Source organism: Syngnathus acus, chromosome 8 (genome assembly GCF_901709675.1).
Source record: "Syngnathus acus chromosome 8, fSynAcu1.2, whole genome shotgun sequence".
Classification (NCBI taxonomy): Eukaryota; Metazoa; Chordata; class Actinopteri; order Syngnathiformes; family Syngnathidae; genus Syngnathus; species Syngnathus acus.
In genome coordinates, this window is record NC_051093.1 from 345405 (window position 1) to 361456 (window position 16052).

Genomic DNA, 16052 nt, shown 5'->3' on the forward strand with positions numbered 1-16052 from the left:
TCGTCTCTTGTCTCCAGTCTCTGTCTCCTGTCTTTGTTTATGTTAGTTTCTGTTCCTGTCTGCGAGTTGGTCGGTCTGTTCCCCTTCATCCTCCATTCCAATTCCCTTTTCCCTCAATAAACCCTGGTCCAAGCTGTATTTGGTCGCCTGGCTCCATTCCATTCTGTGACAAGTAATGATGTCGATAAAGCTTATTGTATATTCCTTAACTTATTGTGTGAAGGCGATGGCCTTCACACATATGTTATTCTACACCATTCACTTTATTATTATTAGTGTGAAGGTGTGTAGTAGTGTCGTGTGTGTTCCATCAGCACACAGGGCGTGTGATGCGTCAGTGCAGTAGTGTTGGAGTAGTAGTGCCTGTAGTTTGTGCATGCTGCATGCTGCCTCTGCTTGCCACTTTTCTGCTTTCAGCTACCGCCACCGGCTAGCCCTCTCTTTCCGGGGGTGAAAAGAGGAGCCGAGTGTATAAGCCTCCTCAGCCGGTACACAGCCTCTCCATTGCCAAGACTTGCACACGCCTCCTCGTGGCCACTCACGGCAACTGTGTAACACAGGCTAAGTTGTGCAGGATCTCGGAGCAGCAGTGGGCCCCAGAGATGTGGCATGTAGGCCCACCGGTGTGTGGACACGCCCTACTGCCCATCAACTACTGTCCCGGCTGTGGGTAAACAGCTCCAGCTATGGGTAAATAGTGAAGACCTCAACGGTGGACTAGGCGGAGGATGATGGCTGACCTAAGGGGTGGCGTCACAACGGCTGGGAAGGCGGATGAAGGCTGCAGCAGAAAAGGGTCACCAGTCGTCTTGGTCTCCTTGCCACTGGACTCTGACCCCGATCTGTCAAGGACAGTGTGGTGACTGTCTGTGCACCTGTCTCCCCACTTTAAACAAAGTCACGCACAGGCGTCTTTTTCAGGGAATCCACCTTACATCCCGGATTAAAGTCCTGTGGCGACCAGTAAGTGGCAACGGGGGCAGGATTGTGAAGTCTGGAAGCCCCAAGTCACAAGCTGGCACATCAGGCTTGGATGTTAGATGATCGTTGGGCTCTTGGACCGAAGCAGAAAGAGCTCTTTGGTAGCTGCATCCACGACTGAGCAGCCCTTTTTAGGATCCACTCTGCTCACCCCTGAGGGGGAAGGGGCTAGAAAAGGTGCCCTAAACATAGCCTGCCTCAAACCTCCCGACTGGATTACCGCGTTCAGAGGGATCACCAATATGCGGTCGAAAACACAGAAACATGAATTTTGGAGCATGGAATGTGCACACACTAATGGACAGTGTAACCAGTGATAGGCCGGAGAGGAGAACCGCCATCATTGCCAGGGAACTGAGAAGATGCCGGATTGACATAGCTGCTCTTTCAGAAACCTGACGGGCAGAGGAAGGTCATCTGAAGGAGGAAAAGGGTGGATACACTTTCTTCTGGAAAGGAAAGGCCACAGATGAGCCTAGGATCCATGGGGTTGGTTTTGCCATCAAGAACCAACTGATCAGTCAGCTCTCTGAACTCCCTGTGGGAATTAGTGAGCGCCTGATGACCCTCCGTCTGGTGCTGGCCAACAACCAGACGGCAACAGTTCTTAGTGCTGATGCACCTACCCTCGTTTCCGATGAGGACAAAAAAGAGGCCTTCTATGCCTGTCTGGATGAGGTATTGTCAAAAATCCCCAAGGAGGACAAGATTATTATATTGGGAGATTTCAATGCCAGAGTGGGCCGGGACCACCACCTCTGGAAGGGCACCATTGGAAAGGAAGGCATTGGAAACATCAACTCCAACGGGGTTTTGCTTCTTAGCAAATGTGCTCAATACGACCTTACCATCACCAATACCATCTTTCGCCAGAAGAACAAACTCAAGGGTTCATGGAGACACCCTCGCTCTAAACAATGGCATCTTATTGACTCTGTCATTGTCAGAGCCAGGGATCAGCGCGACGTGAGCATCACAAAAGCCATGATGGATTCAGAGGCCTGCTGGACAGATCACCGCCTGATACGATCCACGATGTCCATCAGACTCAAGAGGAAGAGGAGACTGCAAAAGAAGCTGAGCCGGCAGAGACTAAACCTCGAGACCCTGAACAACACTGCCGCCCTTCAGCTGTTTCAGGCCTCTCTTGGAGAAAGCCTCAATCAGGAATACCCTGAGGACATTGAAGAACACTGGAGCCTGCTCAAGTCTTCCATCCTCGACACCTGCCGTGCCACTCTCGGGTACAAGGCCAGAAAGCATCAGAACTGGTTTGATGAGAACGACACAGAGATAGAACAGCTCATCTCCAAGAAAAGGGAAACCTTTCGTGTCTGGCAAAATGACATCACCTGCACAGCAAAGAGACAGGCTCACTCCAGAGCCAAGGCTGACGTCCAGAGCCGGGTGAGACAGATTAAAAACTCCTGGTGGACAGAAAGGGCACTAGAAATCCAGAGTTTGGCAGACTCTGGTGACACCAGAGGCTTTTTCAGCGCTACTAAGGCTGTCTACGGCCCAAGCCATCGCGGCCAAAACCCCCTACGCTCTAAAGACGGGCAGGAGCTGTTGAAGGACAATGAGTCCATAAACAACCGGTGGAGAGAGCACTTTCAGGAACTCCTCAACCGTGACAGCACAACTTAGTCAGATTTCCTCAGTCACATCCCTCAGAGTCCCATCAGGGAAGACATGGGTGAACCTCCCACTTTAGTAGAGGTCCAAGATGGCATCAGGAGCCTGAAGAACAACAAGGCCTCTGGGCCAGATGGGATCCCAGCTGAGGTCCTAAAGGAAGGTGGACTAGAGCTCCAGCGCCACCTCCATTCCCTCTTTCTGAAGGTCTGGGAAAAGGAAGTACTCCCCTCGGAGCACAGGGATGCTCTGATAGTGACCATTTTCAAGAAAGGGGACAAAGCGGATTGCGGAAACTATAGGGGCATCTCGCTCCTTTCAACAGTTGGCAAAGTACTTGCTCGTGTTCTTGCCAATCGCCTACTGCCACTGTCTGAGGAAGTTCTCCCAGAATCGCAGTGCGGTTTTCGCCCATCTAGAAGCACTGCAGACATGATATTTACAGCACGCCAACTCCAGGGGAAATGCCGTGAGCATAAACAGCCTTTGTTCATGGCTTTCATAGACCTGACAAAAGCCTTTGACACGGTGGATCGCCAGGCCCTATGGAGCATCCTTCTGAGGTATGGTTGCCCGGACAAATACGTCAGAATACTGCGTTTATTACATGACGGAATGACAGCCACAGTGCTCAACAACAGCTCCTTGACTGAGCCTTTCACTGTCGAGATGCATTATTGCACCCACCCTGTTCTCTGTCTTCATTGCCGCCATACTACCACACGGAATCCCAATATGGTACAGAATCATTTTTCCCGCTTGTTTTTTTAACGCTCATCATTTTCCCCATTTATTTTATTCTTCATCATTCATCATCATTTATTTCCCTTTTTATTTTTCCCGCTTATCATTTTTAACGCTCATCGTTTTCAACGCTTTACGTTTTTCGCATTCAGCGTTCCCCAAGCATTTTCAGCCTTCGCCTTCACACGCAATTTCTCCAGAAATTGCAATTCTAGTTGTGTGAAGGCGATGGCCTTCACACATATTTTATTCTACACCATTCACTTTATTATTATTGTGTGAAGGCGATGGCCTTCACACATGTTATTCTACACCATTCACTATTATTATTAGTGTGAAGGTGAAGACCTTCACACTATTGTTATTCCTGTCCTTTATTGTGTGAAGGCAATGGCCTTCTCACATATGTTATTCTACACCATTCACTTCACTTGTTATTCTACTTTATTATTGTGTGAAGGCAAATACCTTCACACTATTGTTATTCCTGTCCATTATTATTAGTGTGAAGGTGAAGACCTTCACACTATTGTTATTCCTGTCCTTTATTATTATTAGTGTGAAGGTGAAGACCTTCACACTATTGTTATTCCTGTCCTTTATTATTATTGTGTGAAGGCAATGGATTTCACACGTTATTCTACACCATTTAGTTTATTATTGTGCGAAGGCGATGGCCTTCACACAGATGTTATTCTACACCATTCACTTTATTATTATTATTATTATTAGTCCTGTCCTTTATTATTAGTGTGAAGGTGAAGAGCTACACACTATTGTTATTCCTGTCCTTTATTAGTGTAAAGGTGAAGACCTTCACACTATTGTTATTCTTGTCCTACGTTCTCGCCTGTCCCATCTGTGCTCGTAACAAGTCCTCCCATAGATCTGGTCTTCTACAGCTTCTTGCCATACCCAGCCGCCCCTGGTCCCATATTGCATTAGATTTTGTGACAGGCCTGCCCGTCTCACAGGGAATGACCACCATCCTCAGCATCGTCGACCGTTTCTCCAAGTCATGTCATCTTGTACCGCTCAGAAAACTCAGCTTCTTGTTAAACACGTGTTCCGCCTCCATGGTATCCCACAGGAGATCCTGTCCGATCGAGGTCCCCAGTTCATATCCTAGGTGTGGAAACAGTTCTGTTCAGCCCTAGATGCGAAGGTCTCCCTGACAGACCGAGCGCTTGAAACAGGAGCTCGAGGCCGCGCTCCGATGTCTCTGCTCCGATAACCCGTACGAGTGGAACAAGTTTCTCCCCTGGGTAGAGTATGCCCACAATTCTCATGTCTCCTCTGCCACAGGACTCTCCCCGTTCGAGATTTCGTTAGGTTATCAACCGCCGCTGTTCCCAGCCGGCGAGAAGGAGATCGCGGTCACGTCTGTACTTTATTCCCCAGGTCAGAAGGTCTGGCTTTCCTCTCGAGATGTCCCCCTCAAGTCCGTGTCCCGGAAACTGGCAACCGCTTCATCGGGCCAAATGAGATCCTGGCAGTGATTAGTCCCTCGGCGGTCCGTCTTCGTCTTCTTCCGAGCCTCCGAGTCCATCCCACCTTCCACGTCTCACAGATTAAGCCAGTCGAGTCCAGTGCGCTTCTTCCCCCGGCCGAGCCCGCGCCTCCTGCCCGGGATCTTGATGGCGACCCGGTCTACCCGGTCCGACGGATCGTGGACGCCCGTCGACGGGGCCGTGGGTGGCAGTACCTCGTCGACTGGGAGGGCTACGGTCCCGAGGACCGGTCGTGGGTGCCCCGTTCCTACATCTGCGACGCTACCCTCGTCTCGGACTACTGGTCGTCGCTCCCATCTTCCTCTTCTGGGCCGCCGGGGGGCGGCCGTTAGGGGGGGGGGGTGTCAGGGTCCGGGGTGGCGTACCTTTTTTGTCCACAGGGAGCAACTGTGAGCAGAACAGCAGAGTGCAGAGGGCCCAGGTGCGACTCATCAGGCTCGTTAGAGGAGAGCTCCCGTTTCAGCCTGTAGTCTATATGTAGACGCTCCAATTTCCGCAGCTTCCGACGCCGTCAAATGACGACAAGCATTCGTGCCGATTGTATCCGGTTATAACCAACCTTTGACCTGTCGAACCCGGAACCGCTGCCATTTTGCCAGTTTATGAGTCACGCATGCTAAGTGAGCGAAGCCGGACGATCGCGATTCACGATGGAAGATGCAAAAAGGTGAGCTCCGGGAAATTATGATAGACTCGAGATAGCAGGGTGAAACTTTTAGGGAACAATTATCATATAATGGTTATTGACATATGTGATTGCAGTGATGATTCGCCCTAACGTATTTCCTCTATGTATTGTTTTATGCGAAACATCTATACATAGACTATCCGCGTCTATGGGTACACAGTCGGCGATGGAGGTCTTCGATGCAATCGAAGATGAGGACGCAGTTGTGGATAAAATCTTTATTGCTCCACCCGTGGTCAGTTTCGAGTCTGACGAAGACACGGGCGAGGAAGACTGCGGAGGAACGTTCAATAATCTCTCGGGACGGCAGTTTAGCGCTCCCGCCGTGGTGGTCCTCGCCGACGGACGTGTGATCGGAGATGATGATGATGGCGACACTGAGGAAGAAGAGGAGCCCCAACAGGCCTCCACCTCAAAGAAACGCTCGCAGAAAGATGCGTTGGACTACAATTGGACCAACAGTAAAACGCGCCTGACAAAATTCCCGGACGCCAGGCCTCTCGCCGTCCCCACAATTTTGGTTGGAAAGAGCGCAGTTCAGAAGCTGGACTTCTTCCTTTCCGATGTATATCCTCACCTTGTTCGCGAGACCATCAAGTATGCGGCGGTGACTGACTCCAACTTCCAGCTCACCATCGGAGAATTGAAGCGCGTGGTGGGGATCTTGCTGCTCTCGGGTTACCACCAGCTCCCCAGTCGCCGACACTACTGGAACACAGATGAAGATCTCCATTGCGCCCTCGTCGCTGGGGCCATGTCACGCAACAGGTTCGAGGAGATCATCCGCTACATTCACTGTGCCGACAACACGCGCCAGAACAGCAGCGACCGGATGACAAAGCTGCGTCCCATGATGGACATCCTCAACGCTCGGTTCGGGGAGGCGTATCCAATGGACTGCAATCTTGATCTGGACGAGGCAATGATTGAATACTTTGGAAGACACGGATGCAAGCAAGCAATCCGAAACAAGCCGGTGCGGTTCGGCTACAAGGCCTGGTGCCTGAACAGTGGGACCAACGGCTTCCTGCTCCACTTCGACATCTACCAGGGGGCGAGTGTAGATGCCTCTGAAGTGGAACGCAAGTTCGGCAAGGGCGGTGGCACGCTCCTTCGACTTCTGGACAACCTCCCCGATGCTGTGCGTGCACTTCCGCTACGCATCTACATAGACAACTACTTCACCGGCCTCCCGCTAGTTGCAGAGCTGCGCAGGCGGGGCTACGCTTGCACGGGGATGATCCGAGAAAACCGCATCCCGCGCTCTTGCCCGATCACAGATCAGAAGGCTATGAAGAGGAAGCCGCGTGGTGCCGTGTCTGTCGTGTACGACACGGCAAACAAGATTGCGCTCACTCGGTGGAAGGATAACGCCGTGGTCACCATCGCCTCCACCCTCGCCGCTGAGCATCCTCTGCAGAAGGTGTCACGCTGGTCAAGGCAGGAGAAGAAGAAGGTGGCAGTGGACCAGCCATTTGTTGTCCAGCTGTACAACCGCAGCATGGGCGCCACGGACCGCGCCGACCAGAGCATCGAGCTCTACCGCATCAACATGCGCCGGAAGAAGTGGTGGTGGCCGATATTCACCTGGATGCTGGACGCGGCCGTCTTCAATGCATGGGTGCTGCACCGGCTGGATGAGCACGGCGGGATGTCTCTGCTGGAGTTCCGACGCGAGGTGGCCCGAACTCTGGTTGCAGCACCAGGCGCCACTCGAGCTCGGAGATCGGGCAGACCGCGCGTGTGCGCAGTTGCCGATGACTCCCGCTTCGACACCGTGGAGCACTGGCCGGAAGTGGCGGCGCAAGGCCGAAAGTGCGCACTGCCGACTTGCAAGTCGCGTCCGTCCAGTGCGTGCTCCAAGTGCCGCGTGGCACTGTGCACTGTGAAGTGTTTCCGTGCTTACCACCAGCCGGAATAAAATGTGTGAGAAGCACTGGTCGCGTGATCCGTTTTCTGACCGGAAGTGGCGGCGCAAGGCTGAACATCATCACTGCTGAGTTACAGTTTATATCTGCGTTTATGGTACCGCAAGTTTGAAAGTTTGTTGTTGAAAGTTTGTTGCAAATAAATACGGCTATGAAAGCCACTTGTGTTCATAGAAACTTTGGCATTTTCTTACGGCTGGTCCCCATACCCTGGGGATGACGGCCGCCGTTGCACATGCACGCCCATTGAAAATTGTGGAAATGGTCCCTTTCATGTTGCAGACAGCTGTTACGTGTAAAACACAACTATCTCTGAACATTCAAATAAATTACATCACGTTACACTTGCAAATCGTCAGAATGCTCCGATTTTTGTGCACGTATCAGCACATAGTCTATATATAGATGCCGCATATTTCGTATACGCGACGTCATAACCAAAAAAGCGCGGCATATTCGTACTTAGGGACACCTAAGGACCCAAAAAATATGCACCTTTTTAGAAATAACAATTTGGGCAGAAACGGGTTATTAAGGAGCATGCTGTCAACTGCTCGTCGCCTGTGTCCCTTCGTTGTGATCTTCTCCACGGTTGTGCCTCTAGCTCCTTGCTCATAGTTCTCGCCTTGCTCTCCGACGCCAAGTTCTTCAGATCCTCTGGTTCGCAATTACCTCCACCGATCACCGCCAAGATCCACCCCGTCCTGGCTGAACTCCTCACGCTCCGCCACTGCTGCCACGCTCCGTGCTCCTGGCTCCGATCATCCCGCTCTACCTCCACTGCAGCTCCTCCAATAAATACTCCTCACTCATTCTGGACGTCTGAGTTGGTTTTTCTGCATGTGGGTCAAATCAATCGCTAAAACGATGACAGGAACAATATGAATCAAAACCTAAAACAAAGCTAAAATATGGTGATGTTTAAAAAGAAATTTAAAACATTGACAATTGTGAGCTACGAATACATTGAAATTACATAATTTAATTGCATTTTTTTTCTTCCTTTCTATTCATGTGAAAGTCATGGACAATAATAGCTAAAGTGACTACTCTGTTATAGGTAACTATAAATTGTATTTATTTATTTTTGTCTTAAATTGAATTGAATACTCCTTTTCAGACAAGGAAACTCTGCCCATTTTGTGCAGTATATTGTATTGTTTGTACCAAGCATTTATAGTCGTAATTTAAATGACTTTCACCTTGTTTTTGTTTTTTTATTTTATTTCCTTCATTTGATTGACTGATTGATGTGTAGTTTACATGTTTGAAACAAATAAATTATTTCATTCATTCAGTCATTCATTCATCATCGTGTTAGGTGCAGTAGATAAAATATATACTCACGCTAACACGCACGCACATTAAATAAATAGCGCCCCCACTCCCCTCACATGTGACGTCACACGAGTACAAGGAGCGAGTGCAGCGTCGGAGCAAGGCTCCAGTCGCATGACATCAAGCACAAAGCCACATAACGATCATGTCATCGCGTCACTCTTGTGAGTTGTAATAACTATTTCAAATGAAACTTGGCGCGGTCACGCAAGACTAAAACTAATTCTTGGGAGGGGGGCAGTTTTGGATTTAAAACGCAGGAGCCACTCTCGTCTTTGGTGCCAGATGCTCTCGGGATGAGCGGGAACGACGCAGACCGAGGCAGGCCAACCCTCCAGAACCGGTAAACACTTTTGTTTAGGTTTGGTTTTAGCCGCCTCGTCCTGCACTTAGAACGCGTTGGGCACACGAAGCTCATGCAAGCGCTGTTACGTCGAAGCGAGACGAGTTACTTGATCCCGGGCGCTCAATGCCGCTTTGGGTCTGCGGTGGAAGCGACAGCAAAAATAGCAATAACAAAGGGCTCGGAACACACGGACGGCAGCTCTGGAAATTGTTGATTTGCTTTTGTTCGCTCCATTAGTTTGCAGAAAATGAAAAATGCCAACATAACACACTCGCCGCCTTTTTATTAGGTACACCTGACCCGCATAATCCAGAACTATCAGCGGCAGAGTGTGATTGTTTCAATGTTGGGGTGTACATCTTCAAAAGTCGCTTCGTGATAAGCAAACGCATTGGCAAAGGCCTTTTATCAAATTCAGATGGAAGTTCGTTAAAAGAAGTACAATAAAAAGTTCTTCTAATCGTCTCAACATCAAACCTTTGGTTAAAAAGTGATGACATAAGAATTTTTTTTCATTTCTTTGTTTATGAAATTGCACCACATTTCAGTTGCAAATGGGCAGCGAGCGCATCGACACTCGTATCAAGTGATACGTAATCTTAATCTTGCCCAATTGACAATTGCTTTGCCCCCTTTTGCCTGCGGTTTGTCGAGTTGCCATTTTACTAACCATCATGTTGTAGTTGCCGAAAAATAAGAACTTTGTACACTTAAATGTTTTGATAGCATCGTATGAACCAAGTTAAAAAAAAACACGACTTCGCAAATTGCATGATAAATAACAAAATAAAAATAACCCCCTCAAAAAAAATATGTCTAGCCCGAGCCACAATTGGCGAAGCAGCAAATGAAGCAAGAAGGTTGGCAAACGCGACTATCGTCTTCAGACCATTTTTAGTCCAGCCAATCCATAAATCATTCCTCAGACACATTATTGGATTTGGTTGTGCCTCGAAGACTAAAACAGCGACAAACATATGTGCGCCACGTTTAAATCAATATTGGAGGATTATAAATGAGGCTTGAAACAGCAAATGGAATTTGGGTTGCGAGTTTGCTGAATTCACGCTCAACATTGCCAAGTGCATTTGGGGCATTGCCTGATACACCCAGCAAATGGGACTCTTTCTTTTTTCTCCTTCCTTCCTTCCTTCCTTCCTTCCTTCCTTCCTTCCTTCCTTCCTTCCTTCCTTCCTTCCTTCCTTCCTTCCTTCCTTCCTTCCTTCCTTCCTTCCCAGTATGTATTTTGTATTGAATACAGAGCAGCCAATGGGGTGTGTGGAGGGTAGTGGCCTCATTCTCTTTAGAGACAGTGTTGTATTAAGAGTAATTTCCTGTGTGCAGAAGCGTAATTTCTGTTTTAATAGTCGGTAATAACAGTGTTTTGTCTCCTAATTGGACCCAATCTGACAGCATCACGAAGCGCAGGCACAACTTGGGTGCATTGCTCTCGCCCGCCCCCACACTTAATCTCCTTAAGGGTGTCAAGCGTGCAAATATATTTGGGCACAGGCATGGGCGTAACCAAAGGAAGCGTCGGCGCCACGCTTGACGAATGAGTTTGGATGCGCGCATTCTAAAAGGAGCTGGTTCAGTGCCATTTTCGGGTTGCCCGGGCAAGCCCTTGCCCCGCAAGCGGCTTCGACGACGTCAAAGCCGGGCAGACCCGTGCTTGATGGCATTTGTTCGCATTTGGCGAGGCTTGCCATCCGGACGACTCGGGCGCCAAGTTGGCCCGAAAGGGCAAAATGTAATTTTGGTATTTGCGCCTTTGTCACAAATTTGGTCGGCAAATAGCCTGTCGAAGAGGAACATGGAACGTGACATGAGCCTCTGCCACTCTTCTGTAGAGCAAACTAGATCCAGACACCTTGGCCCCATGGCGGCCTTTCAAGGGAGCATTTCATGAGCAAGCGATCATTGCAATCAGACGTATTTTGAGCGCTAAAAACGAGCCGTCGAGACTTCTTTCCGTTGGTGACATGCCGTGACAGCCCCAAAATGCGAGTGAAGCATTAGGAATGGGATTCAATTATGCTTTGGTGTATGCGGTCGTCGTCGAAAAGCCAAGGACCACCGGCTTCGCTCCTTTGCGGTCGACACGGATTGTTTTCACCGATGCGTTGCAACGAGACCAAAGGGAGACACAATGACAAACGCGTGAGATGTCACTCAGCAGACCCGACCAAGTGGCAGAATATGCCCGCCCACCGGTGCTGCTCAGCACACATGAGAGAAGTCAGGAGGTAGCTAAGAATAGGCTGCTACTACAAAGCGCTGTCACTCTGCATTAGAAGAGTGTGCCGAGAAGGGGGCTGGCGGCTCGTGACACCTAAGCTCCGCCCACCCCTTTATCAACACAGATACTGTATGCTGCCGGCAGCTCCCACAAAGCCTTTGACCCTTTTCGCTCAGACTTTGTTTTCATCGGATTGGAGAGCTGGGGGGTATTCCAGAAAGCAGGTTCAACATACTCTGAGTCTATCCCTGAACTCTGAGTTGACTTACTCTGAGATGGGAGCAGTGTTCCCTATAATTTTTCAAGTGTCTGTACAAACACACACGCTCCCTGTGCACACTGTGGACCGCTGTGTGCAACACCAGATTAAATAAATAAATAAATAGAATGAATAGAATGAATTGAATGAATTGAATGAATTGAATGAATTGAATGAATAAATAAATAAATAAATAAATACATAAATACATAAATACATACATACATACATACATACATACAGTGCCTTGCGAAAGTATTCGGCCCCCTTGAACTTTTCAACATTTCACATTTCAGGCTTCAAACATAAAGATATAAAATTTTAATTTTTTGTCAAGAATCAACAACAAGTGGGACACAATTGTGAAGTGGAACGAAATTTATTGGATAATTTAAACTTTTTTAACAAATAAAAAACTGAAAAGTGGGGCGTGCAATATTATTCGGCCCCTTGCGCTAATACTTTGTAGCGCCACCTTTTGCTGCAATTACAAGTCGCTTGGGGTATGTCTCTATCAGTTTTGCACATCGAGAGACTGGAATTCTTGCCCATTCTTCCTTGCAAAACAGCTCGAGCTCAGTGAGGTTGGATGGAGAGCGTTTGTGAACAGCAGTCTTCAGCTCTTTCCACAGATTCTCGATTGGATTCAGGTCTGGACTTTGACTTGGCCATTCTAACACCTGGATACGTCTATTTGTGAACCATTCCATTGTAGATTTGGCTTTATGTTTTGGATCATTGTCCTGTTGGAAGATAAATCTCCGTCCCAGTCTCAGGTCTTTTGCAGACTCCAACAGGTTTTCTTCCAGAATGGTCCTGTATTTGGCTCCATCCATCTTCCCATCAATTTTAGCCATCTTCCCTGTCCCTGCTGAAGAAAAGCAGGCCCAAACCATGATGCTGCCACCACCATGTTTGACAGTGGGGATGGTGTGTTCAGGGTGATGAGCTGTGTTGCTTTTACGCCAAACATATCGTTTTGCATTGTGGCCAAAAAGTTCGATTTTGGTTTCATCTGACCAGAGCACCTTCTTCCACGTTTGGTGTGTCTCCCAGGTGGCTTGTGGCAAACTTTAAACGAGACTTTTTATGGATATCTTTGAGAAATGGCTTTCTTCTTGCCACTCTTCCATAAAGGCCAGATTTGTGCAGTGCACGACTGATTGTTGGCCTATGGACAGACTCTCCCACCTCAGCTGTAGTTATCTGCAGTTCATCCAGAGTGATCATGGGCCTCTTGGCTGCATCTCTGATCAGTCTTCTCCTTGTTTGAGATGAAAGTTTGGAGGGACGGCCGGGTCTTGGTAGATTTGCAGTGGTCTGATACTCCTTCCATTTCAATATAGAAAACTAAAAGGCACGAACGTGTACATTAATGAACACCTCACCAAGAAAAATGGTGAAATAGCTAAGAAAGCAAGAGCTCTTAAGAAAAGCGGTAAAATACAGTCCACTTGGACTGCTGGTTGTAAGGTGTTCATCAAACCTGTTGGGGCAGCTGAAAGTTCTCATGGTTTCTGCATCAGTGCCATAGAGCAACTTAAGAGGTACGAAGGAGACTAGTAACCTGTACATCATTCTGTTGAACCTCAAGTTGTGGTACCTTTAGATCATGGAATGTAAAAACCTGGAGAAATTATTAACCCACCATGAACAGTACTGACAAATGCCTTTCTTTTCCAACTGGTGTGTTTAACAAACAAGCACTGATAACTGAAAATGAAGAACTTGATTTGAAAACATTTGATTTCACTGACCATAAGGGATTTGACATAGAGAACAATATTGATCCTGTGATTAACTTCTTCATCAACTACACTCAAAGGAACAGCAAATACTATACTGATAACTTACAACTTACATACGCAGCGACCTCTCTCTGTCCCGCCCGAACGGTGTTTTGTTCGTCTAATGAGTGTTTGTCCGGCAGTTTTGTGTGTTCGTCTCGTCGTACTGAGTCGTGCTACAAGTACGGCAGGCAGGTTCTGCTCGACATCGGCGAAAGCGAGTTTTGTCGAGTTCTGGACTTTGATGCGGGGACATTAAAGGAGCTCGGACTGCTACGTCCTGAAGCGTCGCCGGACTCGTCTGCTATTCCTCCCCCGGTTGGGAAGCGTCGAAAGCGGTGTGCGAGGAGGCTGAAGAGGGGCAAGCGTGGGGGCGTCCGGGCCAGGCTGGCGGCCAACCCAGCTCGCCTTCCATTCTTCTGGCGAATGTTCGATCGCTGGACAACAAAATGGATTACATTCGCTTGCTGAGATCTACAAACCGGACGGTGCGTGACTGCTGTGTGCTCGTGTTCACTGAGACTTGGTTGACCGTCAACATTCCGGACTCAGCTGTACGTCTGGAGCGGCTAGCGTGCTATCGGGCGGACCGGGCCATTGTACGAGGGGGTAAATCTCGTGGAGGTGGAATATGCGTCTACATCCGTGACGAGTGGTGCCGGGACTCTGTGGTGGTATGCAAGCACTGCTCGCCACTGGCGGAGTTTGTGATCATTAAGTGCCGTCCTTTTTACCTGCCAAGGGAATTTACCGCAATTCTGCTGGTCGCGGTTTACATCCCGCCTTCCAACATCGAAGGCGACAGGGTCGCGGCTCTTAGTGAACTGTACCAGGCTGTCAGTGAACAACAGACAGCGCACCCTGACGGTTTCACCATCTTCGCTGGGGATTTTAATCATGCTAACCTGAAGTCTGTTTTTCCGAGGCTTCACCAGCATGTTGATTTTCCTACGCGTGGCGACAGCTTCCTGGACCTGGTCTACTCTTCGCATAAAGGAGCTTTCAAAGCCGCCCCCCTCCCCCATCTTGGACTTTCTGACCATATCACTGTTATGCTTTTGCCCGCATACAGACAAAAGGTGAGAACATCCAGACCAGTTCGCAAGCGGGTACGGGTGTGGCCTGAGGGTGCCTCTGATGCGCTTCGTGACTGCTTTGGCTCTACTGACTGGGACGTGTTTAGGAGGGCTGCCACTTGCGACGGTCGGGCGGACATTGAGGAGTATACTGACTCTGTTTCCTCCTACATCAGGAAGTGCATTGATGATGTGACACACTCAATATCCGTCGTCACTCGGGCTAACCGGAAGCCATGGCTGACAGGGGCTGTCTTCAGGCTGCTGAGGGCCAGGGACAAAGCCTTTAGAGCGGGGGATGAGGCTGGCTTGAGGACTGCGAGGGCCGACCTGTCCCGGGGCATCAAAGAAGCGAAGAGGGCGTTCACGTGCAAAATTACCGCCCACTTCAAGGACAGCAGGGACGCACGGAGCCTTTGGCAGGGCATTCAGACCATCACGGACTACAAGCCCGCACCGCAGAGCTGTGAAGGCGACGTCCGTCCGCTCAATGACCTCAACCGCTTCTTTGCTCGCTTCGACGCTCAGAACAGCACTTGCCCGCTGAAGGCCACTCCCCCTTCCCACGAGCTGCCCCTGTGCCTCTCCGCCGACAGCGTGAGGAGGGCGCTTGCCGCTATCAACATCCGTAAGGCGGCGGGCCCGGACAACATCCCGGGTCGAGCGCTGAAGGACTGCGCTGGTGAGCTGACGGGTGTCTTCACGGACATCTTTAACACTTCCCTGCAGCAGGCCATCGTCCCGTCGTGTTTCAAAGCTGCCACCATCGTACCTGTGCCGAAGAAACCTGCTCCGTCCTGCTTCAATGACTACCGCCCCGTGGCACTTACGCCCATCATCATGAAGTGCTTTGAGCGGCTTGTCATGGAGCACAACCGATCCGTTCTCCCCCCCACCATTGACCCCTTCCAGTTTGCGTACCGAGCCAAACGGTCCTCTGAGGATGCCATCTGCTCTGCCCTCCACTCGGCCCTCACCCACCTGGAGGGGAGGGACTCGTATGTGAGGTTGCTGTTTGTGGACTTCAGTTCTGCCTTCAACACCATTGTGCCACAATGTCTCATCAGCAAACTTGACAAGCTGGGCCTCAGTACCTGCCTCTGCAACTGGCTACTGGACTTCCTCTGTCAGAGGCCACAGGTGGTACGTGTTGGCGACAAAATCTCCGCCAGCATCACGCTGAGCACAGGGGCCCCCCAAGGCTGCGTGCTCAGTCCGCTGCTCTTCACCCTCCTGACGCATGACTGCACTGCCACCTACAGCGACAACCGCATAGTGAAGTTTGCTGACGACACGACTCTGGTGGGTCTCATCACCAAGGGAGACGAGACTCGATACAGGCTGGAGGTTGACCTTCTGACCACGTGGTGCAGGGACAACAACCTCCTGCTGACCGTCGACAAGGAGATTGTTGTTGACTTCCGGAAGGGTCGCGCCCAACACCTGCCGCTGACCATCGACGGTGCTGTGGTGGAGAGAGTGAGCAGCGCCAGGTTCCTGGGGGTGCACATCAGTGAGGA

The 16052-nt window shown here is 49.7% G+C and overlaps 2 protein-coding genes across 3 annotated transcripts in view; both read left to right on the plus strand.

Annotated features, from left to right (window-relative positions):
* The first annotated feature begins 5725 nt into the window (after positions 1–5725).
* Positions 5726–8313, plus strand: LOC119126069 (piggyBac transposable element-derived protein 3-like). The gene is made up of 3 exons (XM_037257096.1): positions 5726–7374; positions 8092–8232; positions 8274–8313. Exons 1-3 carry the CDS (start codon positions 5726–5728, stop codon positions 8311–8313), a joined length of 1830 nt encoding a protein of 609 aa, XP_037112991.1.
* A 577-nt stretch (positions 8314–8890) lies between these two features.
* The window catches only part of gcgra (glucagon receptor a), a 55021-nt gene continuing 47859 nt past the window's right edge, over positions 8891–16052 (plus strand). For both annotated transcript variants that reach the window (XM_037257210.1, XM_037257213.1), the window contains exons 1-2: positions 8891–8989; positions 9067–9168. The gene's annotated coding sequence lies outside the window, so the exon portion shown is untranslated. The remainder of the gene's footprint in view (positions 8990–9066; positions 9169–16052) is intronic.

Excerpts from the sequence above, each read along its gene's own strand:
- LOC119126069 (XM_037257096.1), top strand. The coding sequence starts at position 5,726 with ATGGAGGTCTTCGATGCAATCGAAGATGAGGACGCAGTTGTGGATAAA. Across the intron at positions 7,375-8,091 it reads GTGGCGGCGCAAGGCCGAAA|CTCCTTGCTCATAGTTCTCG; the intron begins GTGCGCACTGCC and ends TTGTGCCTCTAG. Across the intron at positions 8,233-8,273 it reads CGCCACTGCTGCCACGCTCC|CTCCTCCAATAAATACTCCT; the intron begins GTGCTCCTGGCT and ends CCTCCACTGCAG.